Source organism: Ixodes scapularis, unplaced genomic scaffold (genome assembly GCF_016920785.2).
Source record: "Ixodes scapularis isolate PalLabHiFi unplaced genomic scaffold, ASM1692078v2 PGA_scaffold3__209_contigs__length_174095766, whole genome shotgun sequence".
Lineage (NCBI taxonomy): Eukaryota > Metazoa > Arthropoda > Arachnida > Ixodida > Ixodidae > Ixodes > Ixodes scapularis.
The window spans coordinates 146,764,146-146,791,073 of NW_024609868.1; the positions used below are offsets into that span (position 1 = coordinate 146,764,146).

The 26,928-nt window shown below is 44.3% G+C and overlaps 1 protein-coding gene across 1 annotated transcript in view; it reads left to right on the plus strand.

The window, feature by feature from the left end:
* Positions 1-26,928, plus strand: part of LOC120849806 — a 60,254-nt gene that overhangs the window by 17,918 nt on the left and 15,408 nt on the right. Inside the window, exons 4-8 of the mRNA XM_040222042.2 lie at positions 3,176-3,383; positions 4,841-5,137; positions 8,400-8,494; positions 13,194-13,410; positions 21,715-21,809. Of these exons, the coding sequence (XP_040077976.2) occupies positions 3,176-3,383; positions 4,841-5,137; positions 8,400-8,494; positions 13,194-13,410; positions 21,715-21,809 (912 nt within the window). The remainder of the gene's footprint in view (positions 1-3,175; positions 3,384-4,840; positions 5,138-8,399; positions 8,495-13,193; positions 13,411-21,714; positions 21,810-26,928) is intronic.

Here is a 26,928-nt window from a genome sequence, read left to right on the forward strand (position 1 = left end):
ATACATGGGTAAATTACTTTCAAAATGTAATTTAATTACAATTACAATTACTTAGCTCCCAAAGTAGTTTAACTACAATTACAATTACTACTACGCGAAAGTAGTTCATTGCAATTACAAATTACTTTTTAAAAGTAATGCAATTACTTTACAATTACTTATTTCTGAGAGTTACCCACTTTGGGTCATATAACTGTAAACGAGTTATATGGCCGCTGTATAAATGCCACGCATTGTACTTTCCTTTTATGAAATTTGTTAAATGGATTATAGAACTTAATAGTTTGGAGTAATGAACTCCTGCATTCTTATATTCTCAAAAACTAAAAATAAATGGCGACAAAATTCACAGGTGCCATGTGAATCTCCTTAGAGCTTATGCAAACGGTATCCAAGTCAAACCAACGAAAAATAAACTTAAAAATAATACAAGGAAACAAATATGCGGCAGTACGGTATCATAAAACTCACGTAAAAATAGCTAATAAGAGAAACTTGTAAACGACGTCAAACATTTAAAGAATACGACAACTTACGAAAACATTTCAGCCACGATGATTCGCTGCCTCTCCCTGTCTGTGGACTTGTAACATGCCGGATGTGGGTAACCGTAGCACGCGAACTGTGGTCGCTTTCACAAAATTAGTGTCACAATAGCAGCAACTCTATTGCCAGGGATTCTGGGTTAATTCACTGCACGCTAACACCGAAAAAGCTCCTGATATAGATAATAAATTTAGGATTGTCATACAGCTAATCATTAGGATAGCAATGATTGTATCGATGTTATGCGTCTCATAAAGAAGACCGATTTGAATTTAGCATGGCAAGAACAACCAAATTACAGTGCATTATGCAAATTCATAATGCACTGTAAACGACTTTATTTGTGCGAATTTCGCGATTCGCCTACAATTCGCGAAAAATAAGTCCCGCGAGCAATTCCGGAAAATGTAAACACATTTGAATCTATAGTGCTACCCCACCGCGTCGCGAAAATTAGAATCCGCGAATTATTCCAGAACTGCGGCCTCTTGGATGCCTCAATTTCATAATTTACTTGAGCGTGTTGCAGCTGGAAGATATAGACGAGCCATTATTATTTTTTTTTTAAACTAAGTATTATTGAAAGTGACAAAAAAGTTGCTAACCTGCAAATGTTTCCGCAAATTGGAGGTCGCCTTTCGGTTTGTTGAATTTGTTTTCAGAGACGGTGCGGAGAGTTTTGCACCTCACAATTATATTTTTTACACTGCTGCTAATCTGTTTAAAGAATTTTTCGTAACAAGGCCCCGGCAGCCTTTTCTTTTCCATTGTAGATAAGACTGTTGCAGGTTCTCAATGCAAAGCAGCACTGCGCGCCTCGGAACGGCTCCACAGGCCAGGACGAGAGGACAACGCGTGGAGGGTCATGATAGAGGTGTAAAAACAAAGTGCAAGTCAAGCCCTCTATAAAAAAAAAAAAAGCCTTCAACGAACAACAAATGTAAAAACAAGCTCCCTACAGTCTAAAGCCGCGGTTTGTAAGTTTTGGAATCTCGTCCAATCAGGCTGACGAACGGTTGAAAGGGTTAGGTAGAGCGAACACTAAATAATGAAGATTTATACAAAAAGGCAGACGAGGATTGGGAGAAGGAAGAGCAGTGTAGCAACAACAGTTGGAAGTAAGGCAGGGTGCGTCGTGTTAATGAGACCTGCTGCTTCTTTGCTTCTTCGCCTCGATGTTAGAGTAGCACGACTTACTGTTAGTGGTACCAGCATACGAGATAGAAGAGAAGGACGTAAAAAACTCATAAAGAAAAGAGAATAATTTCATGAACAAAAAAGTCCCCAAACTTGACTGAAATATGTAAGCGAATATGCTAGCGGCGAAGACGCGTAAGGAGAACCTCGAACCTCCCCGCCTCGACCGGATGATGTGATCGGAGCCAACTAGCTCGACTTCGACCCCCGATGCCCCCGTGTGGGAATGAGAAATAAGAAAGACCATTAGAAACAGGAGCAACAGGAAGCGAACGAGACGAAGTGTCAGATTCAACTACGACAGGAACAAAAACGGATGCGAATGTAGCCCCCTCATTTATCAAATTATTTCTCAAATTCTTCATTAAATCGTTTTAAAGTCTACAAAATCCTTCATTCCGTTCTATCCCAGCGTCTCTTTCCCATCCCTCTTTTCCCTTTTTTTTTTTTGAGCAGGTTGGGAGACACTCTCTCCCTTGTCGCTTTGGCAGTGCTGTCGTCTCCGTGGCCAGGGGGGAAAAGCGCCGACGCCGCAAAATCTTGCAAAAGTAATTGTAATTGTGCCTGAAATTTAGCAATTACTGACGCTAGAAAGTAATTAAATTACAATTACAATTCCTTTTAGCCAAAAGTAATTATTACAATTACAAATTACCAGGAAAAGTATTTAAATTACAGTAATTTAATTACTGTAATTGAATTACTACCCAAGTATGCCCTGGAGTAACATATCCTGGCTCGTCGAATTTTTCATTTGTACTTTCACGAATGGACCAAATGCAGGCGGCTGGCCTTAGGTACTGTGACTTGCTCGGGTTTAGGGTTCCGCGCGGTCAACTTTCGGGGATAGGTTTACTTGCAAATTTTCTGCGCGGCTCCCCCCCCCCCCCCCCCCCCCCCCCTCGGGGTCGCACTTTCTTCACTGCTCCTCGGGGTGTACGAAGTAAGGGTATATAAATTACCCCGCACCTCTAGCAGAATTGCTGCGGATGGTGAGGTGTCGACAAGCGTCAAACTAAAATTCAAGCCTCCGAATCCCTATCAATTACACTCGGTGTAATAGGAAGCACGAATCTTCTAGAGGTACGGATAATAGTTCCTTCTCGGCCACGCAGGCGGTATTATTGCCCTCTAATAATCTCATTCAGTAACGTATTTGTAGCAGAGCACTGATGCGTTGTGGTTCTCGAAGTTGCGATCTTAGTTCGACTAGAAGTTTTTTTCGGTCGTTTCAGCAACCATTTTTTGTACTGGCGATGATAGCTTCCTTTGTCATTAGACCACGTTTTCTCATATCGTCGTCCTTTTTCGCAGTTTAGAATAGATAATCCATAAAAATAATTTACTGGTATGAAATGTTTGTTTCTTCAGTCATCATGATGTTGCAATAAGCGCTCATATAACCAGATGGTTTCCTTCGCTTGTATCTCAGGTGACCTACTTTCCTCGGGGTACCAAAGACACAGCAAAATACAAAACGGCGTCTGTGATTGGTGAAGATCTTTCAGACAAAAACCAGAAGATGGCTCGGCTAACGGAACTTCACCCGTTCATAAACTATACGGTTATTATACGAGGCTGTATGGAGAACAACACCTGCGGCTTGCCAACGGAATCATGGGTCCACGGCAAGTCCGAAGGTAGCTAAGAAACCTTACTAGCATGTTATACTTGATGCTACAAGTAAACAAGATTATTGTGTCTTGACAATAACCAAGGAGCGCGGAAATAGGTTTTTTGGAATTATCATAAAGCTAATTTAATAAAATTTAAAAACAAACTGTTTACGCAGGGGCCATTCAAACCAAAGCGCGCGCCTTTTTGCCTCGTCACTGAGCAGCCGGAGCAACGAAAACTTATATTTAATGTAGGTCTATGTAAAATTACCATTCCATGAAAACGATATAACAAAGGTGATGCTTCGGCAATAGGACGTTAGCATTCCAAGTGCCGCAGCGCAGGTAGGTTTTAAGGAAATTCATCAGCATGTTCACCGTTTACCTGTTGACGTGAACATTTAGGGACATACTGTGACAGCTACAACCGCTACCGCTTGAGTGAGAGCCTGACAAAGCGGGAGACGAAAAGTAGGGAACGTCACAGAACAACAAATGTTGACCCTGCAAGATGAAAGGAAGATTTGTACTGTCCTTAATTGTTTTGGTTTTATTTTTCACTTACGCTTATATTTGTAGCTTAACCAGCACACTTCAATACGCCGAGGAAGAATGAGTAACACAATATGTTTCAGGATATTTACCGGCGTAATTCCTCACTCTAAAAAAAAACCGTGCGTCTGCTTTCCCGCACAGCACTTGGAGAGCCAATCGCCGCAACATGCGGAGGCAGCTCAGCAAATGACAATGCCAAAACATAAGTTTAGACCAAATAACGCAGTCTGAGTTGTGACATTAAGCAATGCAAGCGTGACGTTTTGCATTGCTTAATGTCACAACTCAGACTGCGTTATTTGGTCCAAACTTATGTTTTGGCATCGTCATTCGCTGAGCTGCCTCCGTAAGTTGCGGTGATTGGCTCTCCGAGTGTTGTGCGGGAAAGCAGATGCACGGGCCTTTTCTAGAGTGCTCACTCAGTGAGATTGATTCACATCTGTCGTTTGTAGAGGTTTAACGTACCTGCTTAGTTTAACAACTTTGCGTCTTATCTTAGTCAAAAGGAAATAAATAATTTTCAAAAGTGACACACAAAAGCGTTCGGAGTCGCGTCTCACTTTTAAATACAATTGAGCAAAAACAAATTTGACATACATTACACTCAGCTTAATAAGGACCTTTGAGCAATTATTCTGCCGGAGAGCGTGGCGGATATGTAGTTAAAAACAACGATACTTATTGCTAGGCTAACGCGCTACATCTCCGCATGAGTCTGCGCTAGTTGCTTCTACCGTAGAACTGAAGCTATATAAAAATATAAAACACGCTATCGTTTGTTCTTGCTAATTACGGCGACCTCTGGTTGAAAGGATAACTGCAGAGCTTTAGGCATGCCAAAAACCAATTAATCCCGTCTTAAAATTTTAAACAGTTGTAGAGGCTGATGTTAAGGTACGCAACATTAGCCGCGCATTTTTTTTCAGGCTTGCTTAAACCAAGGACCACAACTGTTGAAGCAACTGGCCCATTCTCTCTACACGTGAACTGGGCCGAGTCAAGGAGAGAGCATGAGATGCTTGACACTTATTTGGTGCGGTGCTGCGTCGAGAGAGAAAGCAAGTGCGTCGAGGTCGAGACTACCAACAATTCTGTCATGGTCAGCAATTTATATGCGGACACCGTTTACACTGTCTACGTCGGTGCTGTGCTCATGGGCCTTGGATGGGGAAAGAACGACGTCGCGCGGTTCGCGCTTGAGCACGCTCGGACCTGGAGCCTGAGTGAGTTTGTCCATCGGCATGCTCTTCGCTTAAATGTGGATAAAAATACCGAACAAAAAGTGAAAGCCGTTTGTAACGCCGAATTAGAGTGCAGCTTTTGAGGAGGTGGATGGAAGGGTACTGAGGGGAAGGTATACCCCACCTCCTCACCTCCTTATCCCCCTCCTCTCCTCATTCTTGAATCTCCGGGGGGGGTTATATGACCTCGGGGGGAGGGGGGTCACGTGACCTCGGGGGGGGGGGGGGGGGGCTCGCGCGGTGCATTATGGGACATTTCCCATAATGCACCGCGCGGTTACGCCGACGGCGACGCCGACGCCGCTCAAGCCGGAAACGGGCGCCTAAGAGCTGCGCTCTAAAAAAATGAAAGCCGTTAACAATTCCCTGTAACGCCGGATTAGAGCGCAGCTCTTGAGGAGGAGGATGGAAGCGTACTGAGGGATAGGTGACTCCTTGAAGTCACGTTACCTCAGGGGGGGGGTCGTGTGACCTCAGGGGGGTCACGTGACCTCAGGGGCGTCACGTGACCTTAGGGGTGTCACGTGACCTCAAGGGGTCACGTGACCTCAGGCGGTCACGTGACCTCGGGAGTCATGTGACAAAAATTAGGGGATCACGTGACCTCATGAGGTCACGTGACTTCAGGGGGTCACGTGACTTCAGGGGGGTCACGTGGCCTTAGGGGGGTCACGTGACCCCAGGGGAGGGGGCCACGTGATCTCGGAGGGGTCACGTGAACTCGGGGGGGAGGGGTGGTCGCGTGACCTCGGGGGGGGGGGGGGGTCGTGTGACCTTGGAGGGGTCACGTGACCTCGTGGTCACGCCAACGGCGACGCCGACGCCGCTCAAGCCGGAAGCGGGCCCTTAAGAGCTGCGCTCTAAAATGCGGATCAAAATCAGCTACATCAACGAAGTAAAACAAAATATACTTGTTCAATTGTCCGCCGCACAGTTCGCTAAAATCGTGCTTTTTATGCACATGTTCACAAAATTAAAATAATTATAAACACAATATGAGCACGTCACGTTATTTCGTATTACCATAGCCAGTACAAACCAATGAATAAAGGCACATGGGTAAATATTGAAAATGTATTCGGAAAACCGTGAAAACTGCTGCGAGAAAAGCGCGAAAACTTGTTCTATCATATAGTGCCCCAGCTCAATCTTGATTAACTCCCAAGTTCCTTGTTTGTCGAAGCTATTCATTTGAAATTGAAATTTATTATATATGTCCTCAGTATACTGGTTTGTGCGTTCCATTCCAAGCAATTGTTATGATCTATTTTTTCGTCTCGCACTGTTCGCACCGTTTCCACAGACAATTATTCCAACTGGAAATGGAGAAGATATGTAACGTAATCCGAACATGATCGGGCGTACGCCTTATAAGAATCACTGTTTTTCATGCAGTTGAGAACTGTGTGGATAAGTCCAGGAAAATGTTGTACAATTTTTTTATGCTCCTACTGAAGCTAAAGACCATTTAGCCATTATTTTTAGCTGGAGGGTCGAAAAGTGATTGAAGAGGTATTGTTACATATTTTGCCGTTCCGTCGGAGCCATTCGATTGGATGGTAACTATAATCTGGTAAGGTATAAAATATTGAACTGCTAACTTTTTGGATATCATAGTAGTTTTTGTAGAGATTTCAAAACTATAAAATTGTGTGACTTCAACACAAGACGACGCAAATTTGTTCCGAAAAACCTCTTGCATAGTCGGGGATTTTATGGCGCTTTTCATAGCATAATATACCTGCACGTTATGTAATCGTAAACAATTTTGCGTGATGATTGGAGCGCTTTTATATTAAGATCACAAACCAAGCACAGCTGACTGGTCGCAAATCTTATGCCGCGTTATAACAAGTGCCTAAATCTATGCCGAGATTAGAAGACGAAGCAGCTTTAGTGTGAGGTAATGTGTATTAAAATTTTTATAGCCACTCTTATGTTTACACAGGTAATCGAACATTCATAAGAAAGTGACACCTCGTATCCTAAAAAAATAATCATTCGTGAAATATAAATACTCTAGAGCTGTCTCATATTTTTTCACTTAACTTAAAAAGTAATGCCCCTAGTTAAGTTTTAGAGCACTAGAATCAGAACCAAACTGTTCACCCCGAGAAAATATTAATTTTTTACGAGTGTTGTAAGCAGTAATTGTATTTCATATTTTCCGTTAAAAAAGTAACCAATTTATTTACGAAAAGCGTGAAGTTGTCGCATGTCAATAGCTTTAATCCGTCCCAAACCGTGTGCATGTGGCAGAATGCACTTAATTGGATGCTTCATACCTCATAAATTCATTACTATAATTTCTCCGCTTTTAATGTGCTATCCTTAATACTCACATGACACCGAAAAGCTGCCGGCGTTCGTCCGTGCTGTAAACAGTGCAAAGGAAACCGCTTTCCGCAGAGAAGAGGAGACTAGTGAAGGACAAAGGCGAGAGAGGCCACGTCACGAGGCGGAAGCCAGGGCGCGCGCCGATGCTGAGGCGAGTAAGAAACCGCAGGTGTGGGGAGTGCGTATGCTTTGGTTTGTGCTACAAAATGGAGTGTGCACTCTAAAAAAAAGCCCGTGGGTCTACTTTCCCACAGAACACTTGGAGAGCCAATCATCGCAGTTTACGGGGGCAGCTCAGCGAATGACGATGCCGAAACATACGTTTAGACCAAAAAACGCGGTCTGAGTTGTGACATTAAGTAATGCAAGCGTGACGTTTTGCATCGCTTAATGCCACAACTCAGACTACGTTTTTTGGTCTAAACAGATGTTTCGGCATCGTCATTCGCTGAGCTGCCTCCATAAACTGTGGTGATTGGCTCTCTGAGTGTTCTGTGGGAAAGTAGACCCACGGGATTTCTTTTAGTGTGAACTAAGTACTGGCGCTAGTCCAAGTAGGCGGCAAAAACAAATTAAAGAAAGTTTTATTGGCGGATCCATAGGGAATGCGTTAGCATGACCCTTGAGAAACGCCACATGCGGCATCCTTTGGAAAACGCTAACACAGACCCCGTAACAAAGCCAAAAATAGGCAAAAAAAATAGAGGGAGCGAAAGGGAGTCAAACAGAAAAGTGAAGGGCTCAGCGTTAGCGTTTCGCAAAACGGGGGCGTGTGCGGCGTTGCCCAAGTGTCATGCTAATACATTCCTTGCAGATTCATCAAGTTCTTCTTTCTTTAATACCCTTGGCTAGCGAAGCTTCCACCACATGCTAAATGTACTCTGACCAGCAACCACGTTCCTTGCAGTTCCTTCTGTACCGGAGCTTCAGCATTCTAGACGTAACCTCCACACCATCGAGATCCTGTGGCGTTTTAACAGAACTGCCCTCAACTTTTTACAGGTAAAGTCATTCGTGGTGGTATTAAAAAATGTTAAAAATGCTCATGGTATAACCACCAATTGTTGCATGCCTCATTCCTCATACTCAAATCTTTTACGGCGCGCCGCAGTTTCTCTCTTTGGTACGCTCAAAGTAATACAATCTCTGCTTAGAACGTTAGAAACTGCTGAACGTTACACAAACCTCCAAACACAACTTAGGTTTATTTTACGGAACACAACTTTAAATAGACGACCAAGACAAAGAACTTGAACATACCACAATAAGACACTTTTGACTATGTTGACGTCACGTGTACAAAAATCAGGATATCTGAAGGGGTTACACATCAACTCCTAAACCACTATTCCGCATAGAGGAAATGGTAGATTTCAACGTGATAAGTACAATACCAACAAAGCACATAGTGAAGAAAAAAAAAACGAATGAACGCTACGCAGGAAAAGAAGAGGGCAACCCGCTACTATATATTTGTGGGTATGTTAGTAGTTGATTACCTAATGTTTTTTACTGCTTAGGGGTCATTCGGTTTTTCACGTTCACTGTGTTCTCAGTTGGTCTTATACGTATCGCGGTGAAACCTATCATCTCCGATTTGTGGAGTCTGGACTTGGTTCGTTTATGTGTTGTGACCTCTTTAGACACTTATATTCTGATTGAATTCGGGAGAAAAGCTCACAGGACAAAATCTCACCAGAGAAAAGCTCACTCGAGAACTGGCGAATGCGGATAAAAGCTCACCGGCCATTGATCGTATATGCGGAGCAAAGCTCACCGATTTTTTTCTTTTTGTATAGAGGCTGCCTAATCCCGCGTAACATACACATATTATTATCATTAAAATTCGTCATTTTTGTTAAGCTTATTGGGTATATTCCCCATTTAAATATTCCGGCCCAGTGTCTTTTTTTTTGTGTGTGTGTGTAGTTTATTCTCTCGGCAACGAAAGCTAAACTGAAGTCTTTATGAAGTAAAAAAACAGGAAAAAGTTCAAAAACTCAATAATGTCCTCCTAAAACCTTAAAAAAGCAAGACTGTAGATGGCGAAAATTCGAATGGGCATGCGCAACAACGCGGTGCCTGAAATTCTTTTTGAAGCTTTTGTTAACCTTTGGAAGCAGGATATGACTGTGAGTAGGTTATCAGGTATCTTAATTCCACGGACATGCACGTTTCTTAGAAGTTCGTGCTGATTTTTTGACACGTTGTCTTTGTGTGATTGTGCCCCTCTCACCGTCGTTACACGTGACTGACCTGTATAAGAACTATTCTTCTGTTAGATAGCGGATAGGGCGAGTTGGTAAACGTTATACATGATGAAAACCGCTCAAACGACGACGACGGAGTGAAGAAAACAAACACGACAAGACGAAGCTGGTCTTGCAACTTAAGTTTTATTAGTGAAAAAAAACACAAATAAAACAGCGTAGCCGACACTGATCAAATCAACAAAAACTTACTTATCTATGAGCCACCACACAATATTCGGAGATTTATTTTAGCTCGTAAAAAAACAAACCTCGTTATCTGAGAGAGCTACCGACGGCGCGCTGTCAAGCTGTCAATATATTGCATTTTTTACGGGTCCCCCATGTTCTGATTTTATATTTACGGCGTCATTATTATAGAAAATAGGTGATTACTAATTTCCGAAGAGTTAGTAAATGTGCCCGATCTTCAAGAGTATCACACAATAGAGGACAATTATTTTTAATGAAGTGGCAAATTCTAATTGTGCTAAATTGCCACGTCTGACGCACAATCAGCTAAGCTAAGATCAAATAGAAAAAAATTCAGTGACCTTTTTTCTGCATCCGCTCAAGTGCGGGTGAGCTTTTTTCGCATCTGCCAGTTTTGCGGTGAGCTTTTGTCTGATGAGCTTTTCTCCGGTGAGCTTTTCTCAGCCCATCCTGGTTCGGGTAAGCGTGACGTCAACGTTGTCATAAGTCGCTTATTTCTGTCCGTTCGGGTTATTTGTCTTGGTTGTCAATTTACGGTTTTTTCTAGTAAAATAAACCTCAGCTGTGTTAGGAGATGCGTGTTGTCTTGTCCTTTTTTTTCTACTCTCCCGGGTTAAAAAATAATAAATCCAGGATTTCTGTAGTTCATGCACACGTTGCAGAATTAAATGATTCTTCTTAGGAACAGCGGTAATCAGTGATATGATCGGGATAAACAGCAGCGCAGTAAAACGCATGTTCTGTACAATTGCTAACCACAGTACTTGCTATGATGCCAGTCAGCACAGATGTGACTGAACTTAGAGACTGACTACGGTACGTACTAAATGTGCAAACTGCATATGGCAGATGAGAACTTAAAGAAAGGACAGCGCTATACTCAAAGCTCGAGTTTGGTTTTAATGAAAAATATAAGGAAGGTAAGAAAGAAGTGGAAGGAGCTGTACTAAATACAGAAATGAACTTAAGAAAGAAGTGAAAGAAACATGATAAATCAAAAATTAACTTATAAAACAAAATCACTCAATAAAGTCACTAGTTAAAACTGACATATAAAAATATTACGGAAAACAAGAAAACGACCTATTAAAAGTTATTTCAACAATTCTTTGAAAGGAGTTAAAAAATTGGAAGCGACCTTTACCTTCAAGGTTCTAAATGCGCAAAATGTATTACAGTGAATAGGTTTGTCATGTGATGTATGTGTAGAGCTCAAAATACGTCAATATCGGCCTAAATTTAGCGGGGAATCTGAATATATGTTTTGGACAGTAGACGTTAATTTTCTCACTAAATTTAGCGGGGAAACTAAGTTGACATACAGGTCACGTGCCGTCAATTTCTCCAAGGATTATAGGTCACATGACGTTAGGTGACATCAGGTGACATCACGTGACGCCACTTTCCCCGCTAAATTTAGACCATTTCCGGACGGATGGATGGACAATATTTCTAGATTGGGGAGTAGCGTTAAAAAGCATTTTATGCTTTGAAACGTTCCCTACTGCTAGGGAACCGCCGCGCATAGCAAGCATGACGGCGGAGGTATATCAGTTCTTCGTCTGACAATGAAACAGATGTCGCACTGAAACATCCGTCTAAATAAGCTTTCATTATCTGCGCCTCGTAAAGCTCTCAGTAGCATTGTTCGTAGAACTAGCTCTGGACCTTTGTCCGAAGCTAAATCTCTTTGAATATCGGGGTGGTATGGAAATCTTCATATTTTTATCTGTCCTTTCTGGTTTATATATATAGCATGTTGAACTGACCATCTTACTTTAATGTTTTACTACAGCACCTATTCCTATTTCCTACTCTGTTTTCCACCTGTCCCCAGGATGGAATAAAACTCCTATCAACCAGTTTTCGATCACCTGGTTTGAATCTGAAATATAAAATTGCTGGTTCGACACGACGTGCTATAATTTGGTTCTATGACCATCACTGGTTTGATTTTTTTTTTTATTTTGATTTGGTAAGTTCGACACATATATTCTACATAAGAAAGCCTGACCAGAGCGAAGGAGCAGTCGACCACCTAGCCTGTACCTGTGGTAAAAATTATCTTGCTCAACTCTTAACAGGTTGATTTGCGAATATGCATACACCCATGAAAAAGAAAATGCTATACAGTTTTGTTCTTTAAGAAACCCACAACTCCTTTAGTTTGTAATGATAATGCAATTAAATGCAAAGGTGCAAGCGAGCTGGACAAGAATGACGAAAATAATCCCTGGAGAAGGGGAACAAGAGGTACAAAGACAAACATAAATCTCCAAACACAGCTAGGTGACTGGTGAGCGACCGAAAAAATCCGCCTGGTCCGGTATCGAACCCGGGACCTCTCCATTACAGATGGAGCGCTCTACCAACTGAGCTAACCAGGGGTTGGACGTCAGTAGAGCAAACGGGTTTTATCAGCTGCCACCAGTCTTCCACCAACAAGGGTGAACCTTGCAATTTAAGGTTGTAATGATAATGCAATTAAATGTAAAGGTGCAAGCGAGATGGACAAGAATGACGAAAATAATCCCTGGGGAAGGGGAACAAGAGGGACAAAGACAAACATAAATCTCCAAACACAGCTACGTGACTGGTGAGCGACCGAAAAAATCCGCCTGGTCCGGGTATCGAACCCGGGACCTCTCCATTACAAATGGAGCGCTCTACCAACTGAGCTAACCAGGGGTTAGACGTCAGTAGAGCAAACGGGTTTTATCAGCTGCCACCAGTCTTCCACCAACAAGGGTGAAGCTTGCAATTTAAGGTTGTAATGATAATGCAATTAAATGCAAAGGTGCAAGCGAGCTGGACAAGAATGACGAAAATAATCCCTGGCGAAGGGGAACAAGAGGGACAAAGTCAAACATAAATCTCCAAACACAGCTAGGTGAGCGGTGAGCGACCGAAAAAATCCGCCTGGTCCGGGTATCGAACCCGGGACCTCTCCATTACAAGTGGAGCGCTCCACCAACTGAGCTAACCAGGGGTTAGACGTCAGTAGAGCAAACTGGATTTATCAGCTGCCTTTAGTTTCCCAGGGTATTCACGCATTTCTCGAGATCATAAATTTCCTAAACAATATAAAAGTAAACGTGATTGAAATCGAGTATTTTGAAAAGGTAATTGATTCACAGGATTAAAATGAATCGTATATTGATTTACCAACCGAGTAACCGAAAAACCAACAGTGATAACGGAATTGCAAAATATTGAGTTTGTGTACTTTCTACCTACAGATTTCCCGAGACAACTCTACCTGGAAGAATTGCGACGCTGGCAGTGACTGCCTGAGCGAAACTAAACCTAAGCTCACCGAGAGACAACCTTACGTTACGGGAATCGTCATACTAAGTAACTTAGAGCCGAATACAGTCTATACAGTGTTCGCTAGAGGATGCACTTCCAATGGCTGCGGTTCACCAGGTCGTATTCGCGCTGCAACATCATCACCAGGTAAATGCCGCTTTACTGTCAAAAACTGCAATATATTTATTAAAACATAAAATGTATAAACAAGTCAGTATTGAACCATGGTTAAAAGCGCTAAAAAAGACGTACACAAGAAAGAAGACAAACACGGGCGCTACTCACAACTGTATTGGGAAAGGAAGATGGAAGTACATATATATATACATATATATATATCTGATACACTTATCGTCACCCAGGCTACTCATGCGCGAGATACAAGAGCATAAAACCGTTTACATGTATTTATCGAAAAAACGAATCTCAGCGTTATACAATGCTATTGACGTGTCGCTGACGCACTGGGGTCCCCTCTTCTTGATAAAATATGCCTCTTGCAGTCAGTTATCAAGAAGTCGTGTGCTCACCGCATGCAGGCCAGCTTCCACAACCAATTGACTAGACTATTGTCAGCGGGCTTCCCTCAAACGGTCTTGACGAGTGTGGCAGAGGTCACCCTACAGAAAGTGAAAGGCCACACAACCAGGAAAGTGACGCAGTCGGCACTGAGCAATATGAGGGCAGAGGTTGTACCATATGTACACAAAATGGCGCACAACCTCAAGAAGGTTGCGAACAGGTACGGAGTACCTCTCGTGTTTTCAGCGCCAAAGAAACTCGGACAACTTTGCCCTCGAATTACTAAAGAAATCAAGAACGATCGAGGATGTGGCACGAAGCACGCCAGGCCGTACATCGAATGCGTCACGGGGGTCGTGTATGAAATCCCCCTAACGTGTGGAAAATCTTACGTTGGACAAACGGGAAGATGCACGAATGACCGTTTAAGAGAGCACGCGCAAAATTTAAAGACAAATGACGGGGCACATTTGCCCGCGCACTGTAGGGTCTGCAAATGCGAGCCACGCTTCGGTGATACCAAGATTCTCGGTAGAAGCAGAATTCAAAGGGCACGCGAACTGCAAGAGGCATATTTTATCAAGAAGAGGGGACCCCAGTGCGTCAGCGACACGTCAATAGCATTGTATAACGCTGAGATTCGTTTTTTCGATAAATACATGTAAACGGTTTTATGCTCTTGTATCTCGCGCATGAGTAGCCTGGGTGACGATAAGTGTATCAGATATATATATATATATATATATATATATATGTACTTCCATCTTCCTTTCCCAATACAGTTGTGAGTAGCGCCCGTGTTTGTCTTCTTTCTTGTGTACGTCTTTTTTAGCGCTTTTAACCATGGTTCAATTCAGTCAACACCAACTAGCCCAACAACAAGTTCTTTTACAAACAAGTCAGTGTTTTTTGTTTTTTTTTTACTTTTATGAAACGTCCATGATTAATTAGTGATATTGCCGCGCGCCAAGTAGGCAGCGCGGCCGTAGCCTAACGGTTATCGCGCTTACCTCCCACGCGAAGGGCCAGGGTTCGATTCCTGGCCGCGGCTATGCATTTTTGTTCTGGTGAAATCGAGAACCGTCTAGCTGATTCGAGGTCAGAATGTTCTACGCGTCGAACCTTCTACGTCGAATGCTCCAGAAGCCAACGTGTGTACAAAAGCGGCTCCGCGGGCAAGCCGGAACCAGTTTTCGCCCAGCGTTCGACTCTGCTGCTACGCCGACTTCGACGCCCGCGACGCTCCGTTATTATTTTTTGTACCCTTTTATTTTTGGCAAAAGTTCGCCACATTAAACGTTTATTTCTTTCTGTTTATTATTGTTTATTGGTCACCACCCGTGACATTTTGGTGGGGGTGCGGGGTAGCGCATGCCCGTGCAGCGTTCCCCTGCCAGGGCCCGCAGAGCAAGCCCGATTCCGAGCCCGGTGAGAAGACCACCTGACGCGGAACCTGAAACTCGGACCAGTCGCCGCACCCAAGGTCTACACCCGGAATACGGACTTCTGCCACCCAGGACCAAGCAGCCAACGAAGCCGACGATGGACGGCCAGCAGTCACAGACCCCGGCCGCTCCTGCCTTCATCTACCTGCCAGTCGCACCCCGGACTCCGACGCCATTCCAGGGGGACACCCACGAAGACGTCGAGGACTGGCTTCAACAGTACGAGCGGGTGGCCCAGCACAACCGATGGACGGAGGACCAGCGCCTGCAGAACCTTTACTTCGCGCTCGAAGGAACGGCCAGGCACTGGTTCGAGAATCGGGAGACATCATTGATCTCGTGGACCGCCTGCAAGAATGAGTTGAGGCGAACTTTCACTAACCAGTATCGACGGGAGAGGGCCGAGGACCTTCTTCGAATGAGAACCCAGGGCGCAAACGAGACCATCACCAGTTTCGTCGAGGATGTCCTGCGCCTGGTCACTCGCGCCGACCCTGAAGCCACCGACGAAAAGAAGTTGCGGATCCTGATGCGAGGCGTACGAGATGACATCTTCGGAGGCCTCGTCCGCAACCCGCCGACCACCGTCGAGACGTTTGTAACAAAGGCGACCAACATTGAACGGGCCCTGCAAGCACGAGCCGCTCACTTCCATCGAGCCCCTGCCGTCGCTGCACCCACGCCGTCAAGCTGCGCCCCCAGCCCCAATATTCCGGGGATCCGAGAATTAGTCCGGGACATCGTCCGTGAAGAACTGAAGAAGCTGATACCTGCCGCCGAACGTCCAGCTTCACTCTCGATCGCCGAGATTGTTCGAGAAGAGGTCCAGCAAGCGCTCCAGCCAGACGTTCTCGCCGACGCCGCACCGGAACCACCAGCTGTGACCTATGCTGCCGTTGTTCGTCGTCCGCAGCCTCCTATTGCTCGGCAGTACCCATCTGCACCCCAACGAGAAGTCTCTTCGCCGCAGTACGCGCCGCGCCAAGAGCAGCGTGGACTTCGAAAGACCGACGTGTGGCGCACGGATGACGGACGCCCGGTGTGCTTCCACTGCGGGGAGGCTGACCACGTTTACCGGAGGTGCCCCTACCACCAGCTCGGCCTGCGAGGATTCGCTCCAAACGACCGTCGACCTCGTTTTGGAGAACGACCAAGGGACATCGAGGAATACCTCCGTCGCCCTCCGTCACCAGCGCCCACCGCACCACGAGGTTCCCGTTCTCCATCCCCCCAACGTTCCGCGTTGCCTTTCCGTCGGTCGCGCCGTGACAGCCTGTCCCCCCTATCTCGTCGGGAAAACTAAGTGCGGCAACGCCTGGAGGTGCCGTTGCCGAAGACGACCCGAGTAAAGAGCCTCCAAGAACGCCGGAGCGCTCCCACTCTCCCGACGCCACGCATCGCTACGACGCGCCTGCAACGGTGTCCAACAACCTAAACGTCGTCATCGACGGCCACGACGCATCGGCACTCGTGGACACCGGAGCAGACTACTCAGTCTTGAGTGGGAGGCTCTCCCGCCGCCTTCGAAAAGTCATGACGCCGTGGGAAGGACCCCAAATACGAACCGCCGGAGGACATCTCATCACACCAGTCGGGAGATGCACTGCTCGCGTCGAGATCCACGGTGAAACGTGCCCTGTCAAGTTCGTCGTTCTGCAAGACTGTTCGAGGGACGTTATCCTCGGAATGGACTTTCTCTGCGAGTATGGCGCCGTCATCGACCTCGGAACAAACCGGGTGACGCTACGAAAACCTGCTCCACCAGCAGAGGAACCCCAAGCGACGTCACCCACGGTCCGAGTCCTCGCAAATCACGTAAACCTACCACCACGGTCGAGTGTTTTCGTACTTGTCGGGATCGATTAAGCTTCCTGTGGCGAAGTTCTTCTCGAGGGAAGCCTCCAATTGCTCCTAGGAAGAGGCATAGGCGTCGCAAGGGGAGTAGCTGAACTTCAGGATGGGCAGACTGTGGCCCTCGTGACGAACTTCCGAAACGAAACGCAACACCTCACGAAAGGTGCAGCCGTGGGCCACGTCGAGAAACTCCGAAACCCCGCCGAAATCACCGCGATTACTGACGAATCCTCGCCGCCCCAGCAAGACAGTACGTCGCCAGCGCAGCTCGACATTGACCCTAAGCTTCCGGACCATAAACGGCGTCAGCTGGTTAACCTCCTCGCCGAATACCGCGATTGCTTTGCGACGTCGTCGAAGGTGCGCCAGACCGCGGTTGCCAAGCACCGCATCGTTACCGAGGACGACACGCGCCCTGTGCATCGATCGCCGTACAGAGTCTCCGCTAAGGAAAGGGAGGTGATTTATCAGCAAGTTCAAGAGATGCTGAATGACGACATAATTCAACCTTCAAGCAGTCCATGGGCCTCTCCAGTCGTGCTGGTTAAGAAAAAGGACGGAACTCTTCGGTTCTGCGTGGACTACCGGCAGCTCAACACGGTTACGAAGAAAGACGTCTACCCACTCCCCCGCATCGACGACACTCTAGACCGGCTGCGCCACTCTCGATACTTTTCATCGATGGACCTGAAGAGCGGCTACTGGCAAATTGAGGTCGACGAACGGGACCGAGAGAAGACAGCCTTCGTCACGCCGGATGGACTGTACGAGTTTAAGGTGATGCCCTTCGGACTATGCACGGCGCCAGCAACTTTCCAGCGTGTCATGCACACCGTACTGGCAGGGCTGAAGTGGCAGAGTTGTCTCGTCTACCTTGACGACGTCGTAGTATTTTCAGCTGACTTCAACGAGCACTTGAGACGACTCCGAGCTGTTCTTCAAGCCATTCAGACCGCCGGACTCACACTCAAGCCGTCAAAGTGCCGGTTCGCCTATGACGAACTGAAGTTCCTTGGCCACGTGGTTAGTAACGAAGGCGTCCGCCCAGACCCCGAGAAGACTCGCGCCGTCGCGGCATTTCCAGCGCCGACAGATAAGAAGGCCGTGCGAAGATTCCTTGGACTTTGTGCCTATTATCGACGCTTCGTTCGGAATTTCGCAAGGATTTCCGCACCACTTACGAATCTCACGAAGGACGCCGAGAAGTTCGAATGGGCCGAGGAGCAACAGCAGGCATTCGACGAACTGAAACGACGACTCCAGACTCCTCCTGTGCTTGGACATTTCGACCAGGATGCGGAAACAGAAATTCACACGGACGCAAGTAACGCGGGACTGGGCGCAGTACTAGTCCAAGTGCAAGAAGGCATCGAGCGAGTCATCGCCTACGCAAGTCGGACATTGTCCAAGGCGGAGAAAAATTACTCCACGACTGAGAAAGAATGCCTTGCGGTCGTCTGGGCAATAACGAAGTTTCGTCCGTACTTGTACGGGAGCCCGTTTCGTGTAGTCACGGACCACCACTCGCTCTGCTGGCTTGCGAACCTGACGGACCCGTCAGGACGCCTCGCTCGATGGAGTCTTCGACTACAATAGTTCAACATGACAGTGGTCTATAAGTCAGGCCGCAAGCACAGCGACGCCGACTGCCTGTCCAGAGCACCCGTCGAAACCCCTTCCGGCTGCAGCGACGACAATGACGACGAGTGCTTCCTAGGAGCGGTGAACACCGACGATATGGCACGACGTCAACGGGACGATCCTGAGCTGCGCGCATTAATCGAGCACCTGGAAGGGGCCAGGAGTACCGTGCCACGTGTCTTCTCACGAGTACTGCCGACCTTCGCCATCCGACAAGGTGTACTCTACAAAGAGAACTTCGGCGACAACAACACACCGTGGTTGCTGGTAATCCCAAGTTGCCTTCGAGAGGAGATCTTCCAAGCCTGCCACGACGACCCGACATCCGGACACCTTGGTTACAGCCGGACACTGGCCCGTATTCGTGAAAAGTATTACTGGCCGAAGCTCCCCAAGACCGTCCACCTATACACACGATCATGCCACGAGTGCCAGCGACGCAAGAAACCGCCGACGAGGCCGGCCGGACTTCTGCAGCCCATTTCTCCTCCAACTACACCCTTCCAGCAGATCGGAATGGATCTACTTGGTCCTTTTCCGCCTTCGACGTCGGGGAACCGCTGGATCATCGTCGCCACAGATTATCTCACGCGGTACGCCGAAACGAAAGCTCTTCCTTCGGGGACTGCTGTGGAAGTTGCTAAGTTTTTCATTGAGTCCATCGTCCTCCGGCACGGCGCGCCAGAAGTTCTGATTACAGATCGCGGATCTTCGTTCATGGCCCAGCTGACGCAAGAGATCCTTCGTCTCAGTGGCACCGGCCATCGTCGAACCACTGCATACCACCCGCAGACCAACGGGCTGACCGAGCGACTCAACAAGACAATCGCCGATATGATCTCTATGTACGTCGACGTAGAGCACAAGACGTGGGACGAGGTGTTGCCCTACGTCACGTTTGCCTACAATACGGCGGTTCAAGAGACCACCGGATTCACCCCTTTCCAGCTGGTACATGGTCGGAAGGTAACGACCACGCTGGACGCAATGCTGCCCCATGAGCCATCTGACAATGAGAGCGACGACGCCCAGGCGGTTGCTCAACGCGCCGAAGAAGTCCGCCAGCTCGCGCGACTCATGATTCAAGACCAGCAACGCGTCGACGCGGGCCGCTACAACCTTCGTCGCAGGGACGTTCACTTCCAGCCCGGAGACAGGGTGTGGGTGTGGACGCCCATCCGTCGCCGCGGCCTCAGTGAGAAACTGCTGAAACGGTACTTTGGACCATACAAGGTACTTCGTCGCCTCGGCGAGCTGAACTACGAGGTGATGCCCGACGGAACAAGAACATCATCACGGCGCCCACCACGACCTGAAGTCGTCCACGTCGTGCGCTTGAAGCCGTACTACGCTCGATAGGACTGTGGATCTTATGTGTTTCAAGTGACTCTTTAGTTTGCCGTTCTTTTTATGTGCTTCGTTTTGTTTTGGGATGCATCGGGGCGATGCACTTTTTAAGGGGGGAATAATGCCGCGCGCCAAGTAGGCAGCGCGGCCGTAGCCTAACGGTTATCGCGCTTACCTCCCACGCGAAGGGCGGCTATGCATTTTTGTTAACACTGTAATGTGATGTTCTGGTGAAATCGAGAACCGTCTAGCTGATTCGAGGTCAGAATGTTCTACGCGTCGAACCTTCTACGTCGAATGCTCCAGAAGCCAACGTGTGTACAAAAGCGGCTCCGCGGGCAAGCCGGAGCCAGTTTTCGCCCAGCGTTCGACTCTGCTGCTACGCCGACTTCGACGCCCGCGACGCTCCGTTATTATCTTTTGTACCCTTTTATTTTTGGCACAAGTTCGCCACATTAAACGTTTATTTCTTTCTGTTTATTATTGTTTATTGGTCACCACCCGTGACAATATTGTTGGAATATAACTAATGATATAATTGATCATACTACAAACAAGCAACAACTATTCTTGTCGGTCTGGAATTATTAAGCACAATTATTTGGATTATCAACTGCCATACACTTAGATATAAACGTCCGATTATTAGAAATAGTTCATCCAAAGAGTAAGAGCGTATTTTGATGTGTTTGCTTTTTTAAAGTAAGTGTTTCTCGGAATATTTAAATATCTTCTAGAATTTCGACAACCTGGATCCGTAACTATATGTGTTGAGGTTAGGTTTGGCTAAAAATAATGAGAACAAGTATTTGGGAACACAAATACTGAGCTACCGGGCAAAAAACACTTAAATATTGCTACAAAAATAGGTTCTAAAAGATATAGCTATATGCATTAGGACAACAGTAAAAATATAAAAAAAGTGTTATAATATACAAATACAGGGCTTGATTTTAATCGTGCAAAATACAAAGACTGAAGAACATTAGTCTCAAAACCACTATGTTACGACCAATAGAACAGGTTTGGAGCACTCGCTAATTTATACGAAACAAAAAGAGCACTATCTTCATTACCATAATAGAATACCTTTTGTTGAAACCACGTAACCAGTACTCACCTCAAGATACAGCCAGAATTTCGCCACGACTTTTCTGTGCCCGCGTTTTCTGTGAAGTGGTTCGGTAATGTATTAAAAACACGTCCCACAAAGGTAGGAGTGCGTATTTGCATTGGAATCGCCCACACTTCTTGGTTGGAATCATAAAAACCTTTAAACCAGTTTTTTTTTTACTCCCTAAAACATTCGAGGCGTCTTCAGGTTCTTGTTTGGGGAGCCTGTTCCAGAAATAATCTTACGACGTCACGAAGCAATAATAGCTTTATTATGTATTGATGGGACTTTGCATCAACGCAATAAATATGCGACATAGAAAACTAATTGACAACTTGAAGTCCTTGAAAGCATTTGTTACCTTCGTATGATAAAGCACTTGGTAACCCCCACCCCACCCACCCACACAAATATAAAAATATGACCAGATTCCACCTTTGCTGAGAGTAATAATAGTTTCTTCGGTGTCGAAAATAAACTTTTAAAAATGCATGCCAGCCTTTTTTATTAAAGACTTGTTCATTCCAGTTCCAGCTTCACCCTCTATTGAGTTCATCGGAAGTAACGCACAAACATCTGTATTTACTTGGAATTTCAAGGACACAGAAATGATCTACATCCAGGTACGTTTAAGGACGCTGTGGTAAATAGGACATTTTATTATTTAGTGTTTGTACTTCGATAACTAATTTCCCTACTCTCCTGGCTTCAAAATGCATGTTATAATTATCAGGCACTGTTATAATAGCACCCAAAAGTATAAAAGTCTTCACGCAAGATCGATTCTCTTTTATTGTATCGCATCATCATACCCTTCTTTCTTTCTAAGATGTCAACACGAAGGACATGTGATAATAATATTCTCATGTTTATTCGTTTTCCTTAAAAAGCTATATGCTCAATATTACAAATTTTACCTAACATAATAAAGTATACTGCGCAACTTTGTTCCTCCGAACACGACATTCGAGTTTTTTTTTTGCGATTTCCTCCAAAAATATTTACCGCCTAATTTAGTGCCCCAAATTACCATTTTCACATTTTTATGGTATCCCTTTAAATCAAATAGAAAAACATAAATAAATCGGCCTTTAATATTTGCTTTTGACGTGCCGCGCAGTATACACAGTTGTGTAATGATATTAAGGACTTTTATATACAAGCCATGAACATACGCACCAAGAGTCGATCTAAAATGTCCAGAAACGATTTTTTCAATTTTTTACGACCGCTATGTTGGTTGCACTGTTTACTTTGAATATAGAAGACTTTTAGAGCGATACAATAGTTCTACTTTGAGTGCCAGACGACGCGACAGAGATCTCATATTTTTGTTCAAATGCCTTCACGGAGTCATTGATTGCTCTTGCCTAACTTCATCGATAAATATTCATGTTCCAAGAAGATTTTTGCGAATTTCTCTTCCATTTCATGCTAATGAATTCTTCCGAACCTGCCCCATGACGCGTATTCAGACCTTGTATAATACTTTCAATGATTCTTGCATTGACATTTTTAACCCATCATTTGCAGCGTTCAAGTTTTCTCTTACAAATCTATGACCATCTTTTGTTGCGTTCAAGTTCTCTATTGTCAATTTGTAGAATTATTCTTCTTTTTGCTGTATGTTAATTGTGCATCATTATCAAGGCTTCAAGCTGTTCATGAGCACAAAAAATAAACAAATGAATTAATGAATGAATGAATTTCATTATTTCTGCCTATCGCTTTCAAAGTAGAAAGTCACAAGTCATGCACGAAGGAGCCTGTTCATGTATACATTGATCACTAACAAACTTTGTAGGTTCGCGGTGACTATAAGGTGAAAACTGTTCATGCATTTGGGAGGAAGCGTGATAGACTTTACATATTTACTTTTCATTTCGCGCGGAATTGGATATGTATAGCACATGGTAGACCACCGTGTTCACTCGCAAGGTAAACATATAAAACGCACTCATTCAGAAGCTCCGGTTTCGGCTTCATGGTTCTGTTTCCAAAACCACAGTGAACTTACAGCACATAAGGATTTTACGAGGGGAGATCACAAAAAAACATTTTTTTTTAACAAATCGCGTATTAATTTTGACACGATAAAATGGCATTTACATTCAAACCTCACTCCGCCTGATACAATTAATTGTTGATACGTTTTATTTAATGCTCAAAATGACTTTTAAACTCGTTGAAATTAAAGATTTTTAGTACATCCGACGCCTCTTTTTTACCTTCTCCAAACCGGCACACCTTTTCCTTTGACGACATTTTTCATCAGGATAAATAAGCAAAAATATTAACGAGGTGAGGTCGGGTGAGAACGGTGGGCGGGGTACACGGCTCATGATTCTGGTAAAAAAATCTCTGAACACTCAGCGCGGTGTGCCCCGGTGAGTTGTAATGGTGGAAGAAGCGATCTCCTGTTTGCCACAACTCGTGAGGTTTCTTCCGCAAATCGTGACAACTTTCTCAATACCTCCAGATAAAAGGAAAAAAGAAAAAAAAAACTTTTGACCCGTTTGGTTCGGAGGAACGAATGCGAATGCACAATATTCCTCTCACGTCAAAGACACACTCATTAATTGTTTTACTGTTCAATATCCCTGGCCGTGATTTCTTAGGTTGGGGGGAAGTGTTAGTTTTCCATATGCCGGTTAGCTGTTTCGTTTCGGGGTCGCAGCGGTAGCACCAAAACTCATATACGGCTATGACAATAAAAAAATCAGGGTCGTCCTTCAATTTATTTGTAACACACGGATCTTTGTCAAGCGATTGGTTTTTTTAGTGCACGCGGGAGCAGAAGACGTACGAAGTTTTCTTCAACAATTTGGTTTTGCAAATCATACGACAAAATTCACTGACAGTAACTTCCCGAAACTCTAGTCAATTCCACAATTTCATCACTGACTCGACAATGGTTATCGAAGATTGCTTTACGAATTCTTGCCGCAGCCTTTTTAGTTTGGCTGGTCGAGGGACACCTGAACGGATGTTGATCGTCAGTCGACAGTTGTTCGTGTTTTAAACTAGAATTCATTCCTAAATTTGTGTTTTGCTCAGAGTAACTTCATTGTAAGCCGTCTATACCATAGCAAACGTTCCCGCCGGATTTTTCTTCAACAGGAAACAATATTTCAAGGACACATGTTGGTTGTATAGATTCCTCACCACCAAATTGATAAACACTTTAAAGGAATCTCCATAAAAATAGTTTACGAGCGCCGAACGCAGCGTCTCACAGGAACACCGACAGCTAATGCAGATGGGTTCGTAGAAAATGCGCCTAGCGAGGAAAGCTTCTACTACAAGGAGCCCACTCTCTTTAAAATAATTTGTGTCACTTTTGTGTAGACACTCGAATATTGCTTAAACTAAAAAAAGTAAAACGCGTTTCATTCGTCAGTTTTAAATAAAAAACGAAATCAATTTAAAAATAAAATAAGCAAAAGCATCTCCAAGTGAGCATTAAGAACGCCATTTTTATTTCATATTTTTAAGAGTGTATAAAAAACCGTTTTTGTGGTTTATAAACGACTAAGATATTCGAATTAGGTCTCAAATATGCCGTCTTAAAAATCTGCTCACCTAAACTAACGTTAGAATCGTAAAACGCACTCAGGCTGCTGTATCTAATCTCTTGGAGATGAGCTCGGAAGCTCAAAATAACGTATGTCATCAAGCAAAACATGTACATATTGCTACATATAAAATATATACTAAAATTTAAAAAAAAAAGAAGACAAATAAGAATAAGACGTGAACAGATTTACTCGAGTAGTTTTACTCTTCTGTGAACCCAGGAGCGATAGAATTTGCTATTTGCGGTGCTAATATACCATCATTGCTCATTGCAAATCTTCCGGCTTTGCGATCAGGCAGCGGAGTTGTCTTCTTCTGGGCTCAAAACTGTGATATGCAGCTTTGAAATTTAAAAGTGCCTAGAAAGTCGAATTACAAGCAGTTGGGTCGATTATATTGCTGGAAAGTAAAAATAACTTAGGATAGTATGAGCTGTATTTAAGCAAAATGTAGCAGATAACTGTTTTGTATCTCGTTTTTTTGGATATTCCTTACATGAGGAACAAAAATATCAATATAATTCTAGTTAAAAAGTTGGTAAATTAGTTAGCGCATATGGCTGGAGTGTTGTAAGATCAATAAATCATACGGCTGTCAATAGATGGCTGAAAAATGTGAAAGTGTTTATAACAACTGCAAGACGAAAGTTAAGTTGTATCCACCATAACAAAAGAACGCATGAATTACCACTGAAATAATGAAGCTATGTCATCAATACTTTAAAAAAAACGAGGTGGAGGTGATTCATGGTACTAAAAAACTGAGACTCAGGAACACGGAAGGGGACGAACACAACACAACGTCTCAACACGACGTTGTGATGTGTTCCACCCCTTCTGTGTTCCTGAGCCTCGGGTTTTTATCACTATGAAGCTATGTCATGCAGCGCGCATATTGTTGCATATATTCTAACCTAATCTCTGAGATAGGTGAGTAAAAAGTGAGTAGAAGCTTACAGCATATGGTTGGTTACCCGTGAGTGCATTTAGGGTAAATAAATAAATAAATAAATAAATGAAATACAGGCAAAAATAAGAGGCCTAAAAAGTAACTATGTCACTCGTTTGCACAGACATAAAATAAACATAAAAGAACCCGGAATGTTGTGCACAAGGTAATTGGTTGTAAGGTATTGATACAACAATATATGGCACTAAAAAGAACGAATTAACCTCTCGCTAATAGAATTATTCCCAGCGGCCTAAAATATATGTTGTGAGGTCCATTTTAAAAATGAAGGAAGTAAACAAAAATATGTTGAATGGCAAACTACTTTCTATTCTGTCGGTGATATAGATGATCATGAAAAGGTTGTTCGTGTCAATAACCTCATGTAGTGAAAAAATATATATTTGTTTACTGTCCTTTTTAGTACGGGTTTTGTCAGGAGAGAGGGACAATTACAGTACTTGGAGATTCTTCCGATGGCATTCAAGACAATATTTAAAGAAACAATTTTGTTTTAAAAAAATGTTTGAACTAAAAAGCATTTGATTCAATTAACAACGGGTTAGTTATATCTAAATTGCAGGCCTCCTGGTTCTGATGTCCGTTTATCAAATTTTTAGCTAGTTAAACCTACACCGAGGAAACAACCTTGGTTTTGGCTGAAAATTACAGATTCGACGCTGTATCATCATTCCGTATTAATATATGGTGACGAATGGCATGTTTTAAAACAACCATCTTATTTGTATCATCAATAAAACGAAAATAAATTGCTTCCAATGTCCCCACCAGATAATAAGACTTACCGTGCTATAATTCCTACGTACATCAAATTGTAAAAACAGTAAATGCCTACCACTAAAGTATGTATAATCGACAAACTATCTGGGTGTTTTTTTTATGAAGATTTGTCCTGAAATTCACACATTGATTACCTAGCCAGACCCCTTCATCTCTGTGTATGTCTATATCTAAGGCACACGATCCACGACTGATGTGCCTCTTAAATTCAAGGTGAACGCGCAGGGACATTTCTTCCTTTAGCACAAAATAATTATTTATGGTTCTTGCTCTAATTATCGTGAAACATGGATCATTAATGTATTAGATCATGCAAAGGAAACATAATAAACAAGCATTGAGGTGAAAATCAGTTTAGAAATGCCGAATCTACAAGTATATCCAATTTTTAAACATGAATATGTATGCAGCACGAGT